This window comes from Phoxinus phoxinus, assembly GCF_949152265.1.
Source record: "Phoxinus phoxinus genome assembly, chromosome: 18".
Taxonomy (NCBI): Eukaryota; Metazoa; Chordata; class Actinopteri; order Cypriniformes; family Leuciscidae; genus Phoxinus; species Phoxinus phoxinus.
The window spans coordinates 28,584,850-28,612,062 of record NC_136893.1 but is presented as its reverse complement, the minus strand read 5'-3'; the positions used below and the strand labels follow the sequence as shown (position 1 = coordinate 28,612,062).

Sequence of the window (27,213 nt, the reverse complement as noted above, 5' to 3'; positions counted from 1 at the left end):
GAAAGTGACAATCTGTATATAGTGTAAATATTACATTATTTTAAATATATCTAGTCAGTGACAGAGTTCAAGCATATTCGTCTAAGATAATTCAGTATTTTCAGCTTCAGAATCATGAATATTGTTATTTTGGTGTCTCTACTGTCCTGTGCTTCGGGTTTCCAACGCCAAGTCCAAGACTGTTCATTTACACACTCACCAAATTTAGCCTTTTAATCTACATTACATTTTTTTGTTAACCTTTTATCATATGTCTTGGAGGATCGCAATAATATCATATCATGAGTTCAGTATCGTGATATGTATCGTGACATGAGAGAATCGTTACACCCCTAATGGAAGTTAACCAGTTTAAGTTTAAAGGGCACCTATTATGACATTTAAAATGTTCCTAATGTTGTTTAGGGAGTCCCCAACAACAGTTTTACGTGCATGCAATGACTAAAAACACTTTTGTTGTCGTATAATAAGCATTTATTTTTACCTGATTTGCTCACCGACTCCCAAATGATTCGTTCAACAACTCATTTTTCCAAACCCCTCCTTTGCGCGACGCTAATCTGCGATTGGTCAGATGACCCAGCAGTGTTTACAGAGATAATACTTATTGTTTAACACGGAGTACAATGATGCTTTTATCAATTAAATCGTGTTATAATAATGATTAGTCCACTGCTTTGTAGTTTGTAGTAAAAAACTAAAAATAAGATAAAGAATTTAATGTTATGTTAGCGAGCACAGCCCAGAGTTCATATTGTAAAAGCACAATCAGTCTTTGTTTGCGTTAGCCCGATGCATAAACATAACGTTTTTACAAAAAAAAATAAAATGCAGTTACGTTACTACGAGGTATTACTCTATTCTTTAAGACAACTCCGAAAACAACGACAAACACTTCACATATCTCAATACAATTGTCATTGAAGACCTAGAAGCTAAACGGTGCTTACACAACAAACAAAATAATTATTAAGCATGCTACATAAAACATAAAAGCAACAATTATTAATAACACTTACAGGTTGTGATACGGAGGAGGAAGCTGATGCAAATATACTTGGAACTGAACCTTCCTTCAATATGTTTTTGTTCACTTAGATCTATGTTACACACTACATGAAAGGTAAATTTCAAATTTCCATAATAGGTGCCCTTTAAATAAACGTATTTCATTCTTATTGTACTGAGTCTGACCTAAATTAATTGCGAGGAAAAGTATTTCTTAATTTAATTAAGTTCATTGAGCAAACTTCAACAATTCTCAAACAAACAACCTCAACCATGAAAACTAAACAGTTTGATAAACTCCAACCCCAGTGCAAAGACTTTCCCTAACCCTAAAATCTGATCCGGTTAGTGGGAAGATTTGTCCAGGACCAACAAAGATGTTGATTCCTACTTGGCATAATCTCATATAGGAGCATCATCTCATGGGAGTCATTGGATCTAATCCTGTAGTCGTGGATTATAGACACCGCTCAACAATGATTTCATGAACATCAGGATTATGTCAGATGTGTTTCATTGTTTCTCCAATCCCCAGATCTGACCCTCTTGAACCTTAACTGGATATTCAGGATTGAGCCAAAGGCAGTCCTGCAGAAAGACAGTTCCTCTTTTGTCTTTTTTGATTTGTCTATGAGCGAAGGCACCTGGGTTTCCATGGGGTCCGCGTCTATAAATAGGACCTGTGCTCTAGCAGGACTTTCTCTAGGTTTAGTTGAATAAACGGCATCAGTCAGACACACCTGTGTCCCGCGACCTCTCCAAAGTGTGGGAAATGAGCAGTGCGTGCTTTACTGAAGGTTTCGGCGGCCTTCGAACCTTGACAAGCATTAAATACCCCCCCGGGGGTTGTTTCCATGGGGACACAGACATGTATCTCCATGGATCCACTCTATTTCCAACTGAGATCAGTTTAGAGAGATTCACAGCACTCTTATTGTGTGCGTTTAGCCAAATTGAGGTCAGTTGCTTCTGATTCCTGATCCACTGAACTCTGGCCATTGTCCTTGATATCCATAAAGTCGGCATTAAAATGAAAATTCACCCTATCCTATCTATTTATAAATGCATTCTGAACAGAATGAAGTTTCTTTATTTTTTATCAAAATGTCATAACTGGATCTTGCTGTGAAAACGACTTCTCTCTGGTGACGTACACTGCATGCAGAACTTCTCCAATAACTGAGTCCACTTCCGTCCGTCCACTACAAGCTCACATTCATCCGCCTCCACATCTCAACATCCAATCAACAACCGATGCACAAGTTCTCACATGCATTCTTTCTTTTGCAATAATCTGCAACACTCGCATATACATCAAAATAAATATGTCTTACTTTAATTTTGCATGGCCAAAGACATCAGTCTGCATGTTATAATAATACTATTGTTCTGCCTTAAGGTGGACGATGACACATTTTTCTTCTAGAAACAAACTTTGTTGTATTATTTTCATGTTATCACTGTAAAGCTGCTTTGATACAATCTAGTAAAAAGCGCTGTATAAATGAAGATGACTTGACATGTTTTAAACCAGTGTTCCCCAACCCTGCTCCTGAAGGACCCCCAACACTGCACGGTTTCTTCGTCTCCCTAATCCAACACACCCGATTCAACTAATCCAACAAGCATTCCCATCAGAAGCGTGTTTACACTCGTCTTTTCAATGTGGTGTGGACAACATCCAGATACAGGGCGCATGTTAATGCCAAGTGTAAACACAGCCATTGTCTTTACACTTCAGTTGTTAAGCTGTTACATTTCCCTGTTTGGATTATTGCCATTGGCTTCTTGTTTGGATTATTGCCATTGGCTTCTTGTTTGGATGATCTTTGTGTTTGTGTGTTCACAGAAGGAAGGCTGCTTGCTCAAAGATCCTCAGCTCTCTTCATCCCTGCATGCCCGTGACAGTGGCATGGTCATTTTAAAAGTGACACTTTATTTCTATGATCCACTTTAAAGTAGACATTCTACTAACTATAAGTCACTTTGCAACTACATCTCAACTTATTCCACTAACCCTAACTCTACCCATCAACTTATTCCACTAACCCTAACTCTACCCATCTCTAGCAGTCGACTAGTTGACATGTAGTTGTAAAGTTTAATTGTAGTTGTTAGTTAGAAGTTTGTTGATGCAAAAGGTCCTGCAAGCTCAGTGTTTTCATAGGATCTTCCAGTGCTCAAGGGTTTAACGGTTGACGAGGAAGTCTATCGCTCATTCAAATCTGCACATTTGTATTCCCAAATGAAGTACTTAAAGGTTTAGTTGACTCTTAATTCTGACATTTACTTTCCCTCATGACTTCGTTCCATGACTTTCATTCATCCTCGGGACACAAATACAGACATTTATAATATATTCCCCTCATCATTTTTGATGTCAAGTCCACTAGACCCAAACATTTCAATCTTCAAAAAGTTCATAATGACATCGTAAAGTAATCCATATAATCCGCAGTTTAACCCAAACGTTTTATATGATGAACAGATTTAATGTAGACTTTCATTTGCATAATTGATCAACACACATATTTACAGCACACCAACCCCGGTTTCATAGACAAGAGCCACTTTTGTTGGGTTCTCATCCCATTCTGTGCCGATCCGGTCCAGTCGGTCCAGTTACGGTTACGCTTTCGTTTTCCACTGAGGATCTGATAACGGAGCTCTTTGGAATATAACACAAAAGCGTCAGTCGTTGCCTTGGACAGAGATGTAAATAGTGCCCTTGTTATGGAGGATGATCAAATATTTATTTTAATTTTATTATTAATTTGTGTTTTCCGGGCCGAGAACAGTTTGTAGCCGTGCCGTACCGTACCAGGCTAAAGTGGAAACACAACTGGAACTGTTCCTTACAGTTTTGAGAACCGTTCGGCTAAGGATGAAGCTAGTCCAAGACTAAAATACAAATTTGAGCTGTTTTAACAGAAGGAAACTTGTACTGGCATATCTTAAAATGTATCAGTGCCATTGTTTCGGTCTCAAGATGCACACCAGTAATGTGTTTTTTCTAAGGTACGATTTCAAAAGCTACTTAACGTTACAATAATGTTATCCCAAAATGACATATTTAAATGTTTTTTTCCTTGAAAAACATTTCGGAGCTGAAAACAGCTTGAATGTAACTTGACACCCTTTCCTCATTTAGTATGCGAATAGTTCTATGAATATGCAAATGAGCCCCGCCTCCACTCACTCACTCAGAGATCCACTGGTGGACGATCACACGTTGATCTGATTGGTTACAAGGTAGTGTGTGACGTCAGAAACACCAGCGATTTCACACCGTGTGTTTGAGACTGTCTTTGGTTCACTGCAGTTTTAAGCAGAAAATACTCAGCAATGCTGTCCACTTATTAATCTACACGTGATTTGTCTTAAAGCAGATTAAAAACACCACATAGACACATAAACAACAACATTAAAACGTGATTTTCACCTACATGCCTTAATTTAACTGAGGCCTAAAGGCTGAATCTAAGCCGTGTCTGTGAAACCAGGCCCAAATATGGCAAATGTTTTGAACTACAGTATGTCAGAAAGAATAGATTTCCATCACAGTAAAAATATCCGATCTACATGAACACACAAACTAACACAAGCACTTTTTTTTTAAAGAATTTGTTTAACAAATTCCTAAGCTTTATTTTTCCAAAGAAGAATGGTTTCCAAATGAGAGCTCATATCTTTATATTTCATCCTGTTCCGAAGCCAAAAGTATGCCCCACAAATACCAGAACCAGAGGCTTGGCATTTCCTGATTCCCTGCATTTAAACAAAGCCTTCTTCCACAAGAGGATATTCCCGTTTAACTGGTTGTCAGTCACTCCCCTCCGTCCGGGACACGCACCACGTGCCAAGTTTCATTCATTATTAACATACTAGAATTACTGGTCCTTGTTCACCAACGACGAGCGGAAACTCCCAAGGCAGAAGGAAGCTAAAATGCTTTCTAAAGTAACTTCATTTATAATTAAGCGAATTTGCATAAGTGGAGAACAATGCAGAAGAAGGCTTTACAGAAGAGACATGACAACGCAACGATGGGAAACTACTTTTCTCACACTGATGGTAAAACACACAGTATAACACCACGCCGGACTCCTGTGTGAAGTTTACGGGACCCAGGAGAAGACTTCTGCCCGGTGTAGCGGACACTATATGTTAGTGAGTGTGTCGGACAGCAGATGTCCTGTGAAGAGCACGTTCAGGGCTGTTCACAGACGCCGCATGTTTGGGGGTTCACCATGAAAAATCCCTCTCCTTTTTCTTTCAGTATGACTGATATTCATTTAGAGATCACATTTATTTAATAATATATTGTAATTATCATTTATATCTCACTCATTTTCAAATTATTTGTTGTAAATCAACATCAACAGCTGTTTCTAATCAAAATATGACTTTCTGTTACAGGGCACACATGCCCACTGTAGACACCAGGACTCACAGCAGGGCTCAGGCATTGATCAATATTCAAAATTGATATTCATAAATATTTGATTATATTAGGACAATGTTGCACCTCTTTTTTCATTACATGTTTCTCCAAGAATACATTGATATGCAAATTAGATACAGAGAATAGATGCATTGTATTGAATGGCATATTGCATAAAGTAAAATGTCATGTCAATTCATTTTTTTAAATCTTTCATAACATATAGTTGATCATCTTTATACAAAGTTTGGGTAAAAAATCCTGAAACCTAAAAATGTATTGGCAAATGAAAACTATTGCTTTGTTTTTGCCTATACATGTCATTTCATGTATTTGTTTAACAACTGAGTGCTGGTGTACAGAGGACATAGCATAACATATGCATAAACTATATATTCTTTTCAAAATAAACTTTTTCCAGGGTCTCAGGAGGACCCAATGCAATGCCTTTAATGTCGTAGTTCACTACTACTAACAATTATAGTTTTACACTATCTCTCATTTTTAATTGATTTATTTTTTAACCTAATACACATATTTACATGAATAGATTAAGTCGGCTTTAAAAACGCTTTAAATTAATAACTTTTTACAATTCACTTAAGCTGGACTGTGACACTAATAAACGTGGTTGCATTATTGTAAAGCTGCTTTGAAACACTGTAAGCGCTTTATAAATAAAGGTGACTTGAAATATAGGTGAGTAAAAATATACAGTTTTATATTTCATGTTATTGTTATTATTTATATGTATATTAAATGATCCTTTAAGTATGGCGTAATAACTGTTAATAGCCTGTTGCTAAGTGTTTGTTACTGCATTGTTTAAGATTAAAATGAAGCTAATTAATAGTTCGCGAATCTGAAGACATTTCTGAATCCTGCTGGCTTGTAGTAGGCTACCCTATAGGCTATTAAGATTTATGATTCAGTTTTTCCTCCAGTGAGAGTTAATAAAATAACGTCAGCATGTCGTAATTGAATATGCATTAGTGAATCATGCGGTCACAGGACTGTCACTCGCTGCCGGGAAGGAGCGTCTGTGGGCGGGGCTTTACCCAAAACCGTGCGCGTCCGAGCCAACGCACCCGGAAAGGACGAATCCCCTATAGGCTATAATATATAGCATAATTCATAATGTCACTGGAATACAGTCTATAAACAAAGTTGAACGGTCCAAAAAGATAAACGCGAAATTCACTCAGTGTGTTATGTTCTCTATCGGCGTAATGGACATCTTCATATGATGCTTGACAGACAGAACTGCTTTAACACCGATCGCTGATTTATTACAAAACATGAAAATAACTAGGCTATTTATCGTATATGATCATCATCAATAGAGAAATCTGAGTATATAAAAACACAGACCAGCCTAAATATCAATCACACAGCAGATTTCAGATGTTAGATGTATAAGAAACAAACACAAATGTTGGCTTACCTATACCAGGAGCTGAGTAGATGAAGTACAGTGCAGAAGTGGAGAGCGAGAAGAGAAATAAGAGCCCGAGAAATGACCTTCTCCGAAATCTTATATGTGGCGGCATTATACAGACAGATATTCTTCTATATGCGGGCCAGCCTGAGCAGATATGATCCGTTAATAGACCCAGATGGAGAGTCCTAGCGCAAACACGCTGATTCAGGTGCGATCCCGAAAGGTATCCAAATCTAGAAGGTTCACTCGTGTTAGCAGAGTCTCATCATCTCCATGTGTAGATATCAGTATGTAGGGACAGCGCGCGCGCGAGCACACACACACACACACACACACACAGTCTCTCACACCCGCGCGCTGCTAATGAATGGGAGCGCATGGGACTCGCGTTACGCACAGATATCAGGGCAGTGAAGGGACCGTCGGCAAAGGAGGGAGTGTGTGAACATCGCAATGCATGACTTTACGTGATTACGTAACGCTGCACTCATGGTCCGGGTTTCAATAAAGGCTGTGAAACACACAGGGATGTGTAAATGCGCGTATTGATCGCCAAGGGGCAATAATACTTTTTTTTTTTTACAGTATGAGCTAAAAAAATCACATTTGCAATGAATCCATCTGTCTTAATGAACATTGGCACCACGAATAGAATAAAACAAGCTTAAAAAAGAACAGCACATAAAATGGAATGGACTAAAACAGAACAATGTGTTAATATAACAGTGTATTGCAAACTTAGGAAGTGTTTAAGATCCAGTTTATATGGTTAGGCTACACAAAGGTCGATCATTAGTTTATACAATAATGGCATGAAACCTTTCATACCAGACTGATGCATCACAGAAATGCGCATTGTAGACACGCCCACCTTATATGAACTATAACTCCCAGCAACCATCGCTGCATCAGCTCCAGTTTTTAAACTAGCCTACAGTCTTTTTTCTATACAATGATAAGTCATTTATTTTGTGGATTATATTACTTATATGTGAATATCAATACAGGATATATACGTTTTATGCCATTATGTATGCTTAAACATACCCGGAGGTTAAAACTACAAATCAAAACTACATTTCCCAGAGCTTCCGGGTAAATAATGATGACGATATATTTACTCTGCGAAACATGGATTGTGGCGACATGAGTTTATTTTTGCGGTTTTTCCCTTACGTCTAATGATTATTTATGTTTATAAGCACGATGAGTGTCAGTAATCGAGCTGCTGTAATCGGTGTGTTATTATTAATATTGACGGCTGATCTCGCGCGGTTTGTTGCGGCAGATGATCAGACACACAGTGAAGAACCTGTCGATAATAATGCAGCTGACAGTGATTCACAGGACCAGAAAACTGCTGATGGACACGCAGAACAGCTGACCAGGTATTACTGTATTACATATATTCATATATGATCACATATCATCAGTTTGCTCGCAGTTTAACAGCAGGAAGTGTGAGTGAGTGATTGACAGCTGTGATGTGGCGTACAGTGACGAATAATATTCAGTAACATAATCATCACTAAGTTCGAACAAATATGTCATAACACACACACACACACACACACACACACACACACACACACACACACACACACACACACACACACACACACACACACACACACACACACACACACACACACACACACACACACATCAAAGTAGCTTGGTATTACCACCTGATACCTTCCCTGTACAAGTATAGACCTACAGTTATAGGCTGTAAATGTAATTTTGTACAGATAAGTATTTTTTTTCTGTCTTTCTGTTTAGTTAGTTAGTTTTGTAGGAGCGTTTATAAAATCCAATATATGTGATGTATTGTATCCAATATATCATATTGGATTTTGATGGCATCCAATATAGATGTGAATGTCATACAACTTTGAATAATATATTTTCACGGGGTAAATACGTTTCATCATTGAGATCTATCTTAGGAGATAATATGTAGGCCTACATTAAATTAAAAAGTGATTGAAGTAAAATATGTAATAATATATGATGTAAATATATTCATCTGACAGGTTAAATGACACAGAAATGTCCAGTAATGACACTGTTCAGAGCACCACAGCTGTGCCCAAGCCGGCGACCCCCGAGCCTCCGAAAAACGAGCCCATCCTGCCGGAGCAGATGGGGGTCAAGGCCCAGGAAGAGGAGCAGTCCAGCGGGATGACCATTTTCTTCAGCCTGCTGGTCATTGGTGGGTAGCAGCAGTTGTTTGATCTCAATGTGAGAATGACGCATATTTCTTTTCTTTTAATAACTAAACTGCATCAGAACTGTATCCAAAGCTTTCCAGTTCTCCAGTTGTCCATCAGAATAAGGAAATGCAGCTACAGCATTTCCTTATTGTTCAACACTGATGGACAGTTTAAAGGTTAAAGTCCCCCTGTAGTCAATCATTGTATCCCTTAAAACTAATCTTTGATCTCCAAAAGTACCTATTTACATTGAAAAAATGTCTTCATGTCTTAAAATATCTTGAATGTAACTCGACACCCTTGCCTCATTTAGTATGCGCGGTGCTATGAATATGCAAATGAGCCCCGCCTCCACTCACTCACTCACTCACTCACTCCACTGGTTGACGATCACACGTTGATCTGATTGGTTACAAGGTAATGTGTGACGTCAGAAACACCAGCGATTTCACACCGTGTTTCTGAGACTGTCTTTGGTTCACTGCAGTTTTAAGCAGAAAATACTCAGCAATGCTGTCGACTTATGAACTTACACATTTCCCCATTTCCCATTCAGTCCAACATTATGGTTCAAAATTAACCCATCTCAACATTTGCACATCACATTGGCCTGCAAACACCCATGAAACTGTATATTTTATCAAATGTCTGTTCTAAGAATAATGCTGTTCTTTTGAACTTTCTTTTCATAAAAAGAAATCATGAAAAAAAAAGTATATAAACGTTTATTGAGCATCAAATCATCATATCAGAATGATTTCTGAAGGATCATGTGACACTGAACACTGGAGTAATGATGCTGAAAATTATATTTTAAAATATATATTTACATAGAAAATAGCTATTTTAAAATGCAATCATATTTACTTTAGTTGTAATATAAATTGAAATAAATTCAGCATTAGTGATCATAAAATACCTCTATTAATATCTTATTGACCCCTGCCAAAAATAAATGTAGCTTTTCCCCGTTTGTGTGACTTGAATCGTCGCGTATGATGGACTCTGAACGCTGATTAATGCATAGCACAATATTTTATGGAGAATGTAATAAAATTACAATGAAATAATTGGCCTGGCCGATATACAAGTCTACCAATAGCTCTTCTTCTGTGTATCTTTAGTCGTGTCTGTGGCTTCAGTTACGTTTAGATGTTCCTCTGAACACGGAGGTGTGTGTGGAGTCATCAGTGTTTCCTCCGCGGTTGCTAGGGTTACGCCTGCGCACCTGACACCGCCGAAGATGTCACCGCGAGACTCCTCATGTGTGTTTAGTATCATGTCGAAGCTCAGAGGTTTCAGGTTACGTGTTGATGTTTTGGGATTGGCCGTGATGCGTCTCCCTGTGATGTCATGTGTTCGTGTGTGTGTGTTCGGGGCATTGTGCCGAGTGTATTCTTACACACTGACCAGCTCTGCGTATGACGAGGACTCATGCCTTGAACTGGTTCATTATGTCTTCATAATGTGATCCCGGAGGCCTGATCTGGGTTAAAGTGTAATTATAAACCTGCACGACACATCGCCGTGGGGAACAGTGACACAGCACTTTACACTAGTCTGACTGACAGGTAGAGCAGCCAATCACAGTTGGCTCTGCATGTTTAGGGGCGTGGACATGTGACGTCGATGTCCCTACAATAACAGTTGACGTATTTTAAAGAGTCAGTGCCATGATCTTCACGTACTTTTGAAAGCCCAGCGTTTAGTTGATCCTGATGAGCGCTCGTTGTCACAGTTGTGAACACGGCGGCTTTGTTTTCCCACGAGGGGGTTTGGCATCACGGCGGCGGACCGTTATAGAGCCGCTATAATTCCTGCAGAATTCAACCAATCAGACGACGACTTTGAAAATCCTGAAGTGTTTCCAGTGTTGTGTGCCATATCAAAGACTATAGAATAACAAATATCATATGATATTGCATATTAAATAGTGATGTACTTGTTGGGTGTATCATTTATTGCATATATATATATATATATAAAAAAATCCACTTACAAAAGAAGACAAAAAAAGAAGATGACTAAGGAACAAGCACATATACAAAAAATGTAATCATTATTGATAACAAAAAAAATATATTTTATTTTAACTCTTTCTTTACCCTTTATTAAACACACACATACTACCGTTAAAAGGTTTGGACAATAAAATGTTTTAATGTTTTTTAAAATAAGTTTCTTCTGCTCACCAAGGCTGAATTTATTTGATTCGGAAAATACAGTAAAAACAGTAAAATTGTGAAATATTATTACAAATTAAAACGGCTGTTTTCTATGTGAATATATAGTAATGTGTAATTTATTCCTGTGATCAAAACTGTACACTGTAAAAAAATATTGCTGTGATTATTTATCACAACTTAAAATCCAACATTGTTTCAACTTTAAAAAGTATGTGTTCATGCTTGACTTAAAACATTAAGTTTAGTTTAGTTAAGTTGGATATTTAAGTTATCTCAACAAATTTTACGTTGTTATAACTAATTGCAGCCACATTTTTTACAGTGTATTTTCAGCATCATACTCCAGTGTTCAGGGTCACATGACCCTTCAAAAATAAACATTTATGAGTATCATAGGTTGCGCTGAAGAATATATATTTGTGGACACTGCGTTCTCTGATGAACAGAACTGCGTCTTTGCTCAATAATGTGTTTTATTTCCTTGGCTTGATGACTGTGGTGATGGGACCAAGATATCACTGTGTTCTTGCAGTAACCGTGTGTGTGTGTGTGTGTGTGTGTGTGTGTGTGTGTGTGTGTGTGTGTGTGTGTGTGTGTGTGTGTGTGTGTGTGTGATGTTTCCCCCTCAGGTATTTGTATTATTCTGGTGCACCTGCTGATCAAATTCAAGCTGCACTTTTTGCCGGAGAGTGTGGCTGTGGTCTCGCTGGGTACGTGTCTTCATGATCTCACTCTTGCTCTTCAGCGTCGCCGAAGCAATCGAGTCAGTCATAATGACGGAAACACAAAGCAGAATATGTTCCTGTCGCGTGTGACCAAGCAATGCGTCTTAGATATCAGATCACTCTGTTTTAAGAACAGTCACTTAACTGATCAATAATGAATGCCATCAGGTGTGTGTGTGTGTGTGTGTGTGTGTGTGAGTGTGTGTGTGTGTGTGTGTGTGTGTGTGTGTGTGTGTGTGTGTGTGTGTGTGTGTGTGTGTGTGTGTGTGTGTGTGTGTGTGTGTGTGTGTGTGTGTGTGTGTGTGTGTGTGTGTGTGTGTGTGTGTGTGTGTACGTGTGAAACGGTTGTCCTGTTTCACAGTGTGAGTCTGAATGAACACAAATGTAGTTCCTGTAAGATTACATGGGGATTGGTCATTTCCTCTTAGCATGCAAAAGTATTAAAGATAGTGGCTTTGTAAACATTTAAAGCGATAGTTCACCCAACAATCTAAACTCTCATCATTTCCTCACGCTCGTGTTATATTACAGGAAGATGTTTAGCGGTAGCCCAGCAGTTTTGACGGCCATAGAAGGGATAGACTTGTCAACTCAAGTCTTCGGTTACTGAAAGTTTGTGGAACGATGTTTCGATGGCTGTTAAACCACAGTATAGTTGAACACACTGAACATCTGTCGTCACAGCCTTGGGTTCGGTTCTGACCAATGTAATATGGCACTAGCCTGACTGAGATCTGTTGTGTGTTTGTAGTGTTAACAGTGTGTTCACTGAAGACAAAATAAGCTTATGAAGTTCATACACTACACGGTTGAGAACTTCTTTTATCTTCTACAGAGGAAAGATTTGTTTAGGAATGACATAATGGTAAAATAAAGCAATAAGTAAGAGTAGCATTTTCATTTTTGGGTGAACTACAAGTTTCTCCTAGTTGTAATTATTGTTAATAATTCATATTGCAGGTAATTACTTCTTCAAAAAGGGGTGTAACTGATACTAATTGTTACACAATATATTTGGCGTTTCTCTTCCAGGGATTCTGATGGGAGCGTTTATCAAGATCATTGAGTCTCTGCAGTTGGCCAACTGGAAGGTATGATGCTCTCGCCATCACTTCGGCTTTATTTAGCTATGTTTGCTAGTAGTCCAGTGACACGATGTCTTGTGACCAATTGGGAATTTCATTAATTCAGTCGTGACGGTCTCATTACTCGACTACATACTGTTCTTTTCTTACTGAGATTTGGTTGAAATGTGTCAAAGGTTTGCTCAAGTACACTACTTCTCAAAACTTGGTCAGTAAGATTTTCATTTTTTACTTTTTGAAATAAATTGATACTTTAGGATGCAATAAATTGATTAAAATGAACATTAAAGGCATTTACATTGTCACAGAAAATTCTGTTTCAAATAATGTTATTTAAAATGTTCGATTCATCCCAATATCCTGAAAAAAAAGGATCACGGTTTCCACAAAAACATAAAAAATATGTGAATAATAATATGAAAATGTCCTGATTAGTTACTCACCCTTTTTCTGATTATTCACACACTCCTTGTAAACAATTCTTCGCAGAGCTTGACTAATCGAGCATTTGTGGTTAAAAAGTATATTATTTAAATTCTGAAATTTTGCTAGAGCCTTATGTGTCGGCTGGGGTCGACCTAAATATGGATACGTTGGGCAACACTCACTTGCTTTAGATGGAGAAAAATCCTGTAATGTTTTCCTCCGACGCTTACATTTCTCTTCGGCTGAGGAAAGAAAGTCAAGTACATATTGGATGTCGGGGGGTGAGTACATAATCACGACACTCTCTTGCGGCTGTACTGTTCCTTCAGTCAGCACAGCTGTTTTCAACAATGATAATAATCAGAAATGTTTCCTGATCATCATATTAGACTGATTTCTAAAGGATCATGTGACACTGAAGACTGGAGTAATGCAACTGTTCGCTGAAGCTTTCTTTTGTTGAGGTTTTGAGAGCAGAGGAAACCATTCCCAGCACCATATATCTTTCTCTCCTGCGCTTCCCTCTTTTCCTTCCGCTTCTCATATTTTGACACTCTTTCTGTGTCCTGTCTCTCTCTCTCTCTCTCTCTCTCTCTCTCTCTCTCTCTCTCTCTCTCTCTCTCTCTCTCTCTCTCTTTCTCTCTCTCTCTCTCCACCTTTTCATCTCTGTCTCTGGCCTTAATTAACATTTTTGTCTGGGATGTGAGGTGATGCCAGACTCTGTGAGTACAGAGCTTCCTTTTGTTTCAGGAAGTCTAAAGGTCAAGAGGCCCCTCAGTTCTCGCTGTGTTTTGGTAACCAGAGACCCTCTGGATGAACGGCTCAACTGGAGCGTGTCTCCACTTCACTCGCTCTAAACTGTGCTTCTGCTCTTTTAGACCACGGATTCCTGAGATGTGGCATACAACATGTTTCTAGAAGGCACATAATGTACAAAACATATTTGCAAAATTTATTATTCATGTAACCATCTTGTCGATTTTGAAAATATTTAGTTTTCCCAGACCAATCTTCAGGATTAGTTCACCTCAAAATTAAAATTTCCTGATTTACTCACCCCAATGCCATCCAAGATGTTCATGTCTTTCTTTCTTCAGTGGAAAATAAAAAAAATTTTTTGAGGAAAACATTTCAGGATTTTTCTCCACACAATGGACTTAAACCGCAACCAAATTGTTGAAGTCCAAATCAATGCAGCTTCAAACGGCTCTGCACGCTCCCAGCTGAGGAATAGGGTCTTATCTAGCGAAACGATCGGTCATTTTCTAAAATAAATAAATATATATATACTTTTTAACCACAAATGCCCATCTTGTACCATCTCTGAATAACGTCATCACGTTGGAAAGGTCAGAGGAGAAAATGAGCTTTTCGCCCTTCACTACTTTTTTGAGTTCACAGACAAATAACTTTTGACGTGACCCGTGACTAGGGATGGGAACCGAGAACCGATTCTTCTTCAGAACCGGTGCCCAGTGAATAAATTCCTTGGAACCGTTAGCATGCCTGCTTAAAAAGTCCGCGCATCGGTTCCGCTCGTTGCAAATGTGTCATGACGTCACACACGCGCTGCGTTGTTTTGATTCAGAACGCGGCAAACATGGCAGAGGCAGAAGTTCGACGCAGAAGTATAATGAGGCATTTACCGGGACAGCTTTCCGACCAGCCATCGCGTGCTGTCTCACACACATTCACACACACACACACACACACACACACACACACACACACACACACACACACACACACACACACACACACACACACACACACACACACACACACACACACACACACACACACACACACACACACTCTTGCGCTCAATCCAAATGAGCACTGTTATATTGCAAAAGGCACAAGCTCTTCCTTGACTGTTTTCAGTCTTGATCATCTTTCAAGGCACACACTAGCGTGCCATGGCATACTGGTTGAGAAACACTGCGGCTATAGGTCCCTGGACTTTCCTTTGAGAAGTAGCTCACCTACTTTTAGGTTTGTTCTGAGGTTGGTACACATAATTTATGTACATGTGCTCTGTGCTGTGTCTTCTGATCAGATATTAAAGCGAGTTAATACAAACAAACAAATTTGTACTTATTCCCTCACCCAACAAGAATCGCTAAGAGAATCAATAAGAGAATCGATAAGAGAATCGATAAGAGAATCGATAAGAGAATCGATAAGGAATCGGATCGATAAGCAATATCGATAATGGAATTGGAATCGTTAAATCCTTATCAATTCCCATCTCTACCCGTGACCTTTCCAACGTGATTACGTAATGCCTGGCTCGTCGCAGACCAGCACAATGGTATAATATCCTTTTCACAAGATGTAAAATAAGTCTGTGATGTCCCCAAAGTGTGTATGTGAAGTTCTAGATCAAAATACCCCACAGATATTTTTTGTATAGCATGTTAAAATGATCACTTTTTGAGGGTGAGTAAAAACGCACCGTTTTGTGTCTGTCCCTTTACATGCAAATGAGCTGCTGCTCCCGGCACAGAGGGCGGAGCTTCAAGAGCTTGTGTCCTTTTACCTCACACACACACACACACACACACACACACATGCACTGAACATTTCAAAACCTTTTAGTCTTTTATGTTCAAACCGGAGACAATGATAGAGAGACTCGAGAAGAAGTGATAACATCTAGAAGCAACAGGACATTTCTGAATGGTTAGTTGAGGAATTTATGTTGCTGATGCGTACTAGTTATCTTCTAGTCATTGATTAGCATCTTCTGTCTTAATAATCTGTAAATCGTGTTCAGGGGGCGGGGTTTATGTACATTCTAGGATTGGTGATGTCACTAACCCGGGAGGAATGTCGTGTTGTTCCTACCAGCCGTTTGTTGTAGTCCTTAAAAAGCAATTTCTTTAAAAGAAAATCTCTCCCTTTGCTTTGAACTTTGAGCGTCACAACTTTGCAGATGTTGTTTATGATCAAACAGCAACATTACACACTAACTACAGTTAGAAAAATTAAATCATAATCAACCACCCCTTTAAAAAAACACTCATCAGCCACCTATCAGCAGGTTTTGGATTGACCCTGTTGTTGGTACTAATGGTACTAAAGAAAGTCTGGTATCTACATTATTTTAAGAAAGTCTATATATATATATATATATATATATATATATATATATATATATATATATATATTTCGACTTGATGTCTGTCACGGTTAGTGGCTGTACTAAGCACACAACAAAAGAGTCCAATGGAATAATCTTAATACAATTAATTATTAATTTAAACAAGGAACAAGAGAATAACTTGGAGATAATCAACCACATAACCATCAACGCAAAACAAAACCAGGACCAGACTCAGGACCAGACTTCAGACTCAAACTGAAGGCTTAAATACATGAGCCAAACAAATAAACTGATGTGTAAACGAGTTTAAAGAATCAAACACATCGGGGTCAAAGGAAAAACAGCTATTAACAATAACTCAGGCAAAACACAACATATCCCTGACAAGTAACCAGTACATTTGACAACACTAATATATTGAGTTGAGACAGCTGGTTTTAGGGGTAGTGAGGAATAATGTAATGACATCGATATAGAGAAAATCAAATGAAATGGTAGACTTGTGTTAAGAACATTCTACTGATCTTCTCTGACCCTTTTCAAAGTAGAAATGTTGCTATTTTACAAACCAAAGACAGGTTGTGTGACATGTTTTGTCCCATTTTGCAAGAACCAGTGATCCAACTATTCGTTGAAAGATGAGATGAGCTAAAAGAAACAAACTGAGTTTGTGATAAACTGGATCGATTGATTGATTGAGGCTAGTCTCAAAATAGCATGCTAGTTCTTGCCAGCAGCTTGTCCTCCTGAAGCTACGGCATGCTGTTCTCTCGTCACTGCTACAGATGGACTCCAAGCACCTTTAACCGTCTGCCCATATGCTCTGAGTCCAGAAATAAGGCTTTGCTGTACATGTCTTCACACAACGTTCCTGAGCCCCACTTCTAATAAAAATATGCTAAAGTGTGGGGATTTTCTGCCTCGTGATGTACATGTTTCGTGCCTGAAATTAGCCTTCAGCAAGAGCTAGTTGGCTGCATTGTTGTCTGCTGTCTACATAGGCAGCGACCTCTTAAGGCAACACCCTAACCAAAAGCTGTTAAGTGGCTGATGTGAAGAGCTTTTTGTGGGCAAACCCTACACTCAGATGCACCACTTTAATAGCGCTAACATGAGCGACAACACAAAAGACTTATTCACACCAAGAGTGAATATTTACTGCAAATATGTATCATAAATATTTGTCTGAAGTAAGACTGAATCGAAGCTGTATCCAGTGATGGAACAGATTTTTTTTTGTACATCTTTTTCCGTTAAAGGGATAGTTCGGCCAAAAATGATATTAAACTCACCCTCAAGCCGTTCGAGATGCATGTCAATCATTTTTCAGACGAACACATTTTCAGTTATTTTAGAAAATGTCTTAGATCTTTCAGTGGTTATAATGTCAAGTTATGGGGTCCAACTCCTTCAAGTCCCAAAAATGTGCATGCATCCTTCACAAAAGTAATCCATCCGGCTCCAGGGGGATAAACGAAGGCCTTCAGAGGGTAATCCGTGCGCTTTTGGCGTAAAAATATACATATTTATAAATGAAAATAACTGGCTTCCGGCAACGGTCGACGCGCGTTCACGGGAGATGGCCGCCGGCGTAGGACGTAGCGTAGGAAGCGTCGTGACGTAGAACGAACGCGACAGCGCAGCCAGAGAGCAAAACTAAACTCCACTCAGGATTTCCGCGATTTAAAAAACGTGTATTTTAAAGAAAATGTCGGAGGATTTCGATATTAGAGAAGAGGATATTGAGCGTTCGTTCTACGCAGGGGGGCAGTGTTCCGGAAAACACTGAAGCTTCCCCGGGTGCCGCCATTGGCTAGCGGACCCCCACCTGCTGTTAGCATTTCATTGACTCCCATTCATTTTGGCGTCACTTTGACAGCGAATAACTTTACATCTGAGGCGTTTAAAGACTCCGTTTGTCTATTGTTTATTTCTAAAGAAACACGAAAATGTATAAAAGACTCCATTACCTTGTATCTTACGTTATGGCCCCGTAGAAGCAGTTTTTGTAAAAATAGGCTAACGATTGCGTCATAACCACGCGACTCTCTCGCACAAGTCAAAAAATTACCGTATGGACAGGCAGAGAAGCTCGCAAGCAATCGGGAGGACGTTGAGGCATAAAGTCAAGGGAGTAGCCCACATAGAGTGATAAAGTTGCTCCTGCTGCTAGCTCATGGACAGCTAATGCTCACGCTCTCCGTCTCTGCGAGATTCGGAAGGGAATGATTCAGATTTCTCTCGGCACAGCTACTAGAAGACCTACAGGTTGCTCACGTTTGACAAACTCAGTTTGAGCCTGCGCAGTTCGCCTGGCGATCAGGAAGTGAGTGCTTCTAATTGACTTCTCTTCTTTCTGTTGAAACCTATGGGGTCGCTGTGTCCAGTTTATATACTGTCTATGATTCTACGTCACTACGCTACGTCCTACGCCGGCATCCATCTCCCGTGAACGCACGTCGACCGTTGCCGGAAGCCAGTTATTTTCATTTATAACGTTTTAAATATGTATATTTTTACGCCAAAACCGCACGGATTACCCTCAGAAGGCCTTCGTTTATCCCCCTGGAGCCGGATGGATTACTTTTGTGAAGGATGCATGCACATTTTTGGGACTTGAAGGAGTTGGTCCCCATAACTTGACATTATAACCACTGAAAGATCCAAGATATTTTCTAAAATAACTGAAAATGTGTTCGTCTGAAAAATGTTTGACATTTGCATCTCGAACGGCTTGAGGGTGAGTAAATCATGGGTTTAATATCATTTTTGGCCGAACTATCCCTTTAAGTAACGTTTTTGTCAAAGACTACACTGTTCAGAACGATGATCAAAACACAGGTCGAGTAGATCAAGTCCATCAACACCCCTAAAGCTTCACCTCTTCACCATTTTGTCCTCTGGTGATCAGTCATTCCAAAAATCATGGCAACGGATGTTAGTAGTTTATCTCAGCAACCGCACTAGCCATTATTTTAAAGGAAGGAGACATAGGCGTGTTATCCAAGCATTGATGGCAAGGACATCTCCTTATACTGGGAGCGGCTCATATAAAGGCGTTTCTGGGTGTTTCTCCCTCATTTCTGCTTCAGGCTCTTGATAAATTGTGAAATTTCTTTGTTGTTTAGAAGTATTCCCGTAATACTTTAGCCTTTTATGAGTTTAATAAAGGACTCTGTCTCGTCTTCTGTTCAACACACCGCCCCATCTATGTCAGGTGACTGTAAATGCTCAAAACCGTTTCCATTGCAGGTTTGCAAAATATTCCTTTTCCGAATTGCCTTAAAAACCTCCTCATGTGAGCATAAAACCTTTTTTGCGATATATGGGAGTTTTTGTGAAATTGACGTGTTTCCAGTTGGCGTATTCAATTCGCAATTTAATTTCGCGCAATTTGAAGGGTAATGGAAACGCGGCTCTTGAACTTTACCTCGTCCACATTTCATCTGTTTACGTTAGGTTTAGATTTACATGCCGCTTGATGATCACATTAGTTAGTTAGTTAGTTAGTTTAGTTAGTTAGCTAGTTAGTTTATTATTAGCCATTTCAACAAAGTTGATAAGAATTTGTTTTGGATCAATGCTCACATACAGCTTAATTGACATAATACTCTGACATTACAGCGCGTTCCACACATACTTCACAACAACAACAAATACACGGACATAAAAGCCTCATATTGCACATGAGATGAATTAGCCGAATGATCAGATGAAGGGTGCTTGGATAAAAGAAAGCATTCAGTATCCTAGCCTCAGAGCACGTTTTGGTGACGTATGGCCTGAGGATAGGTACTGTCTCTGAAGCGTGATGTTCTTCTGGTAATGCTTCTATACCTCTTGCCTGATGGCAAAATGTTAAATAAATGATTTGCTGGGTGGGAGGAGTCAGTGGTGATGTTTCCTTTCCGCCTTAATGATTCTAGTGTTGAAAAGTGAAGCTATAGAGGGCATACTACAGCCAATGATCTTAGATGCTCTGCTCACTACTTTCTCAAGCTGTTGCTTGCCTTGACTGTTTGCATTACCGTACCAGGACAGGATAGAGAAAGTTAGCACGCCTTCTATGGCGGCTCGGGAGAAGTGAGTCATGCATTTTTGGCTGACCCCGAATTTCCGTAACTGACGGAGGAAATAAAGTCTCTGATGGGCTTTGTTTACGATGAGACTGAGACATTAGCTTGTGCTTCTATCGCTAGTTTCTGCTGCTTCTTTGCTTGATTTTGGATAGGAGATTCTGTGCTCTTCCAGAACATGTGCAATAGCGCCCCCTACCGTATAACAGTGGAAACCTGGATTGCCAGAAATTCTGGTTGTAGAAGTGTTGTCATTAATGAAGGAAAATGATGTCAATGGCAGGGAAAGAGTTAAAGGGATAGTTCACCCAACAATAAACGTTCTGTCATTTGCTCTCCCTCATGTGACCTGTGAGATTTCTTCCCCCTCCTTTGATAGTTCATTTCACCAAATGTTTCAAAAAGTTCACAAAGACATTGTAAAAGTAATCCCTGAATTAAATGTGTTCATCATATGAAGCCATTGTGTTTCTTCGCAAGTCTTGAATTGAATTGAACTTCCTGATTATATAGATTACTTACAGTTTTTTTCATGGACTTTTTGAGGCATCAGCATTTAGGTGAAATGTTTCATGAAAAATATCTTAATTTGTGTTTCGAAGATGAACGAAAGTCTTCGGAACGACATGAAGGCGAGTAAATGATGATAGAGTTTTTATTTTTGTGTGAACTAACCCTTTAAAACATGAAATCTGTTGAAATCATGCAATTATTGGCTGGGTTGCTTTTTTCATTAAAGCATGTAAAAAAAACAACATTGATTTTCATTGTCTTAGCTTGTTAGTTTCGTTCTTGATGTTAATAACCTTTCCCTGGTGTTTTGAAAGCAATATGTTAAACTAAAAACGTGAAACTCTTAATGTTGGACACAAATGTTGGTTGAAATAATAAATTTTCAGTCGGATGGAACGGCTTTTATGTGTTAGTTAGATTTCAGAACGACATTTTCAAAATGATCATTTCCACAGAACTTGTTGCAATGCATCCTGGGATTGCCTTGGGCTCAAGGAACGGTTAAAATGCACTAATGCAATGTGTACTTCCTTAGTTACAATACGCATTCTGAACATTTTTATCCAATGAAGCTTGCGTTGAGTGTGCTTGCATTGCATACGTGCGTAAACAGGGTTTCTGGGTTCATCCATGAAGATATGTGCTTTTAACTCGAGCCATCTTATAAGGCAACGTCATTTGGCTTCCTCTGATTGTAAAAGCGTTGCCGTCAGAAGCTTGCGTATCATGACTGAGAAAGTTGCCACAGTTGCAGCAAAGATTGTGAGATGCCAGCAGAAGAAATGCTGCATTATCTCTGGTTGTTGCAAAATGCTTGGTTGGCTTACCAAGATACCAACAACTCAAGGGTTCATGTGTTAACATTTCCGTATTCCTCTCACATTTCTCTGCCGTTGTCAAGACGGTTCCAGGGATTTCTCTGAGCGTTCATGACCCAACATGTAGGTTTCGTCCTTCGGGGATTGCCTGGGGTGGTGGGTCATTGTGGAACTGAGAGAGAGTGTGGTGGAGCATGGCCTCCCTTCACAGGAACTTCAAGAATGACAGTGTGTGAGTGATGAAATGTGATGCGCCGGTGGTTACATGCGTGAAGGGGATCTTTGTACATTTCTGCACACATGCCATCATTATCACTGTCACAGGATCAACACTATTCTGCTTTCTACTCCAGTATAATGCACACACAAATATATGCATATGCTCGGAAACACATTACACACACTCTGACCGTGTGTGTGTGTGTGTGTGTGTGTGTTGGCAAGGGAAGTGAGTTTATAAACAATCTTTACAACAGAAATTCAGAGTGCCTCTAATAAATACTCTTTATTATATAAAGGCCAGGGTAAAAAAATAAATATCTAAAACGAAAATGGTTTCATCTTAAAAATATAGTTTAATAATTTGTTTTAAGAAATGAAAGATTTTTTTTACAATAAAGAGATCTAAACTTGACTAAACATGATAACCAGCCAAACTATGACTACTGTTACTGTGCCTAATATCATTGAAAATTAGGTAACACTTTATTTTACAGTGTCCTTGTTACAAATGTTACATGTATTTACCATAATAATAACAGTAAATTATGCATAATTACATGCAACTAACCCTCAACCAAATCCTAATCTACCCTAACCCTCTAGTAAGTACATGTAGTTGCTTAATAGTACTCAGAACTTTAATGTATACCGGTAATTACATTGTAACAATGTCACCTTAAAATAAAGTGGGAAATTTCTACCGGTATGTTAATGGTACTACTAAACCGGGTTGGCAAGTGTGCGGTTTTCCTCAGAATTGGGCCAGTTTTAAACTGTCACTGTGGTTGATCCCCCCCTCCCCCTACTATTATAAGACTAACCTACTAATAATAATTACATTAGTCATGTGAACAGTATCCACGATGAAATAAAATGTCTGTATGTTCAAGTATACATCTTTCTTTCTTTCACAGGAAGAGGAGATGTTTCGTCCCAATATGTTCTTCCTATTACTTTTACCGCCAATTATTTTTGAGTCTGGATACTCATTACATAAGGTAAATATTACTGTGACATTATTCATTTTCAAAAAAGAGCCATGAATAAGTTGTTGTAAAGTATGTCAGTGCTATGCTTTAAGCTCCCGAACTGAATAAGTTTCAAATATCCTAAACTCAGTAGTTACACTGAGTGAACAGAATTGCTCAGAGCAGTTGCTGAATCTCACTGCAAGTTGGTGTCTTAAAGGAACACTGCACTTTTTTTTTTGAAATATGCTCATTTTCCAGCTCCCCTAGAGTTAAACAGTTTTACCGTTTTCAAATCCATCCAGCCGATCTCCGGGTCTGGTGGTAGCACTTTTAGCATAGCTTAGCATAGATCATTGAATCTGATTAGACCGTTAGCATCTCTCTCAAAAAAATGACCAAAGAGTTTCGATATTTTTCCTATTTAAATCTTGACTCTTCTGTAGTTGCATCGTGTACTAAGACCGACAGAAAATGAAAAGTTGTGATTTTCTAGGCCAATATGACTAGGAAGTAGGGGTGGAGCCGAACCCGAATGTAGGCTGTAGGCTTCATAATGTTCACAATGGTATTTTATTAGTTGTTGGTTTAACCATGGATGAGGTAATGGCAGTTATGTTATTTTCTTTTCAATGACGTTCCTTGTTTCATTGCTGGATTTATGGAAAAACATCAACCAATATTGCATATCCATAATTATTATAATGGATATAATTAAAGAATACTTACACTATAATGTAAATTAGAAGTTTAACGAAAAAAAATAAAGATTTTTACGCCTATTTTGAATTTTACTCGAATACAAATACAAATACAGATACAAATATCGGCTGCTTTGCACACCCCTACTAGGAAGTATACTCTCATTCCTGTGTAATAATCAAGGAACTCATCATTGCGCTGCTGTACGGCAGCAGTTCCTTGATTATTACGCAGGAATGAGAGGATACTTCCTAGTCATATTGGCCTAGAAAATCGCAACAAAATTTTCTGTACAACTTAGTACACGATGCAACTACAGAAGAGTCAAGATTTAAATAGGAAAAATATCAAACTCTTTGGTAATTTTTTTGAGGGAGATGCTAACGGTCTAATCAGATTCAATGATCTATGCTAAGCTATGCTAAAAGTGCTACCGCCAGAACCAGAGATCGACTGGATGGATTAGAAAACGGTAAAACTGTTTAACTCTGGGGGACCTGGAAAATTAGCCTATTTCCAAAAAAAGTGCAGTGTTCCTTTAAAGCGCAGCATGTTTAGTGTATTTAATATTAATAATAATAAATATTAAAAGTTGTATAGAGGAGCAAACTTTTTTAATGAATATGTTAGTATTGGTTGTCCTCAAGCCGTCAACTGTTGAGTCTGGATTCAGAGACCGTTATAGCTCTATAAACAGGTATAAACAGACACGCTTTTACTCCACAGGGTAATTTTTTCCAGAACATCGGCTCAATCACACTATTCGCCGTCTTTGGGACCGCGATCTCAGCCTTCATCGTGGGAGGGGGCATCTATTTCCTGGGACAGGTATTTTCCTTCTGTTTTAATAGGCATCCACAGTTTCCATGCAAGCAGACCTATAAGTGATCATAAGTTCAGTAAGTGGTTCATCTAGTTAGACTCGTCGGCGCACCTTAACCGCTCCTGTGACATGAGTTCTTCATGATTGTGACTGTTATGTTTGGATGTGTTTCTTGAATAGGCAGATGTTATTTACAAGATGACAATGACTGACAGGTGAGAGAAACATCCGAAACTATTGAAGGCTTAGGCGTGTACGTTCATGTCTTCACGGTTTGTGTGTGTTACTCTTCTCTCTAGTTTTGCGTTTGGCTCTCTGATCTCTGCTGTGGATCCAGTCGCCACCATCGCCATCTTTAATGCTCTGAATGTGGATCCGGTGCTCAATATGCTGGTGTTCGGGGAGAGCATCCTCAACGACGCCGTCTCCATCGTGTTAACAAAGTACGCCTCACTTGAATCATCATAACGCTGTCATTTTACACCAACTGCTACTGAAACCTAAGCACAATCTCGCCCCCATTCTTCACGTTTCCACCTGCGGGCAGAAAGATCAGCTCGAAAACCTGCTGGTCTCAATACACCACTACTGTCAGTGGCCAAGTGGTACAATTTATAAAAAACAAAGGAAAGCTACCTTCACAGCTTCTCAAGAGAGGTCCGCAGACACTTTGAGCTTTGATTTAGGGGAAAATGTTGTGTGACAGGAGTTGGTTGCAGTCTCTTCTATCTCATACATAAACTGGTCACACATAGTTTGTGTGCAAGTGTGTCAGGCATTTGTTCTGTTGTAGTCTGTGGCCAAGCTGCCGTTGGCTTTGTGGCCTGCAGACATCCTCATTCTGTGTGTTACTTTCTGCCTTCTGCTTGCACGTCCCATGATTTATGACCAGGTGAAGGTGTGCTTTCAATATGATAAATGACTTTCACACTATACATGCAGAGTTTATAATCGACTAGGACTGATGGACTTTATCCCTGTGTAACCTTTTTCTGGATTGACACATTGAGTTGTTCTAGAGAAGCACACTTAATGCTAATTCTCTAGAATGGCATTGTGTTAATGTTACGTTTGTCTTCACTATAATTACTGGAAGAGCCAAACCCATTCATTAGAAGGAGTTGTCCGCATGGGTGTTTCTTTAGTCCTCTTCAGCTTTCCCAGCTGCATCAGCAGGAACTCACTCACTTCTCAGAACAGGAGATACTCTTAATTAAAGCTGACGCATCATGAAAAACAGGATATTGCTGTTTTGTACTGTTTGAAGATCTGATCCGCAGGGTTCCCACAGTTAGGGAAAATCATGGAAATTAATCAAATCTTAAAAAAGTCAAGGACAATTGTCCTAGGGTGGTGTTTAAAGGGGTGGTATAATGCCCTTTTCACAAGATGTAAAATAAGTCTGTGATGTCCCCAGAGTGTGTGTGTGAAGTTTTAGCTCAAAATACCCCACAGATATTTTTATATAGCATGTTAAAGTTGTCACTTTTTGAGGGTGAGTAAAAAACGCATCGTTTTTGTGTCTGTCCCTTTAAATGCAAATGAGCTGCAAGAGCTCGTGTCCTTTTACCTCACACACACACACACACACACACACACATGCACTGAACATTTCAAAACCTTTTAGCCTTTAATGTTCAAACCGGAGTCAATGATGGAGAGACTTAAGAAGAAGTGACAACATGTAGAAGAACAGGACATTTCTGAATGGTTATTTGATGAATTTATGTAGATTATGTGTAGTTATCTTCTAGTCATTGATTAGCATCTTCTGTCATGACAATCTGTAAATCGCGTTCAGGGGGCGGGGTTTATGTACATTTTAGGGTTGGTGATGTCACTAACCCGGGAGGAATGTCGTGTAGTCTCTGCCAGCCGTTTGTTGTAGTCCTTAAAAAGCAATTTCTTTAAAAGCAAATATCTCCCTTTGCTTTGAACTTTGAGCGTTGTGACTTTGCAGATGTTGTTTATGATCAAACAGCAACATTACACTAGCCTGGGAAAACCCAGACCACTTCCGGCAAATTTAGATTTGCTCTGCAAGTGGGTCTGGCAAAGAGCCCATTGAAACCCATTTCCAGTCCGTCGAAATCGCGGCACCAATCAGAAACGTTGGGGCGGGCTTTACACGATGAAGACAGAGCAGAGACGGTGACGCAGATTTTGTACATTACAGAGATGGATGCCACTGTGGAACATCACAACATCACTCGTTCGAATCAGCTATCGCGTCTGTTTCAAGCGATTTAAAATTGTAATTTTCGTTAACACAAACGGAGTATTGCTGAGAGTCTTGAGATGTTTCTCCGTCGCTCTGCATACGTCATGTCATTCATCGCTCTGATTGGTTTTAGATCTTTCCGACGTCCGTTGGTGACGCCCCTGTGGAAATGAATTGTCTATGGAGCTTTGCCAGACCCTTACTCAGTTACAACTGAGAGTGGTCTGGGT

General features: G+C 39.2%; 2 protein-coding genes across 2 annotated transcripts in view; one reads left to right on the top strand and one right to left on the bottom strand.

The window, feature by feature from the left end:
- b4galt5 (UDP-Gal:betaGlcNAc beta 1,4- galactosyltransferase, polypeptide 5) overlaps positions 1-7,320 on the bottom strand; it is a 32,806-nt gene extending 25,486 nt beyond the window's left edge. The window contains exon 1 of the mRNA XM_079588609.1: positions 6,897-7,320. Coding sequence (XP_079444735.1) covers positions 6,897-7,002 — 106 coding nt within the window. The 5' untranslated portion in view covers positions 7,003-7,320. The remainder of the gene's footprint in view (positions 1-6,896) is intronic.
- Positions 7,321-7,977: 657 nt separating this feature from the next.
- The window catches only part of slc9a8 (solute carrier family 9 member 8), a 38,190-nt gene continuing 18,954 nt past the window's right edge, over positions 7,978-27,213 (top strand). The window contains exons 1-8 of the mRNA XM_079587660.1: positions 7,978-8,281; positions 8,930-9,108; positions 11,925-12,005; positions 13,053-13,111; positions 23,184-23,267; positions 24,666-24,767; positions 24,943-24,977; positions 25,062-25,205. Coding sequence (XP_079443786.1) covers positions 8,085-8,281; positions 8,930-9,108; positions 11,925-12,005; positions 13,053-13,111; positions 23,184-23,267; positions 24,666-24,767; positions 24,943-24,977; positions 25,062-25,205 — 881 coding nt within the window. The 5' untranslated portion in view covers positions 7,978-8,084. The remainder of the gene's footprint in view (positions 8,282-8,929; positions 9,109-11,924; positions 12,006-13,052; positions 13,112-23,183; positions 23,268-24,665; positions 24,768-24,942; positions 24,978-25,061; positions 25,206-27,213) is intronic.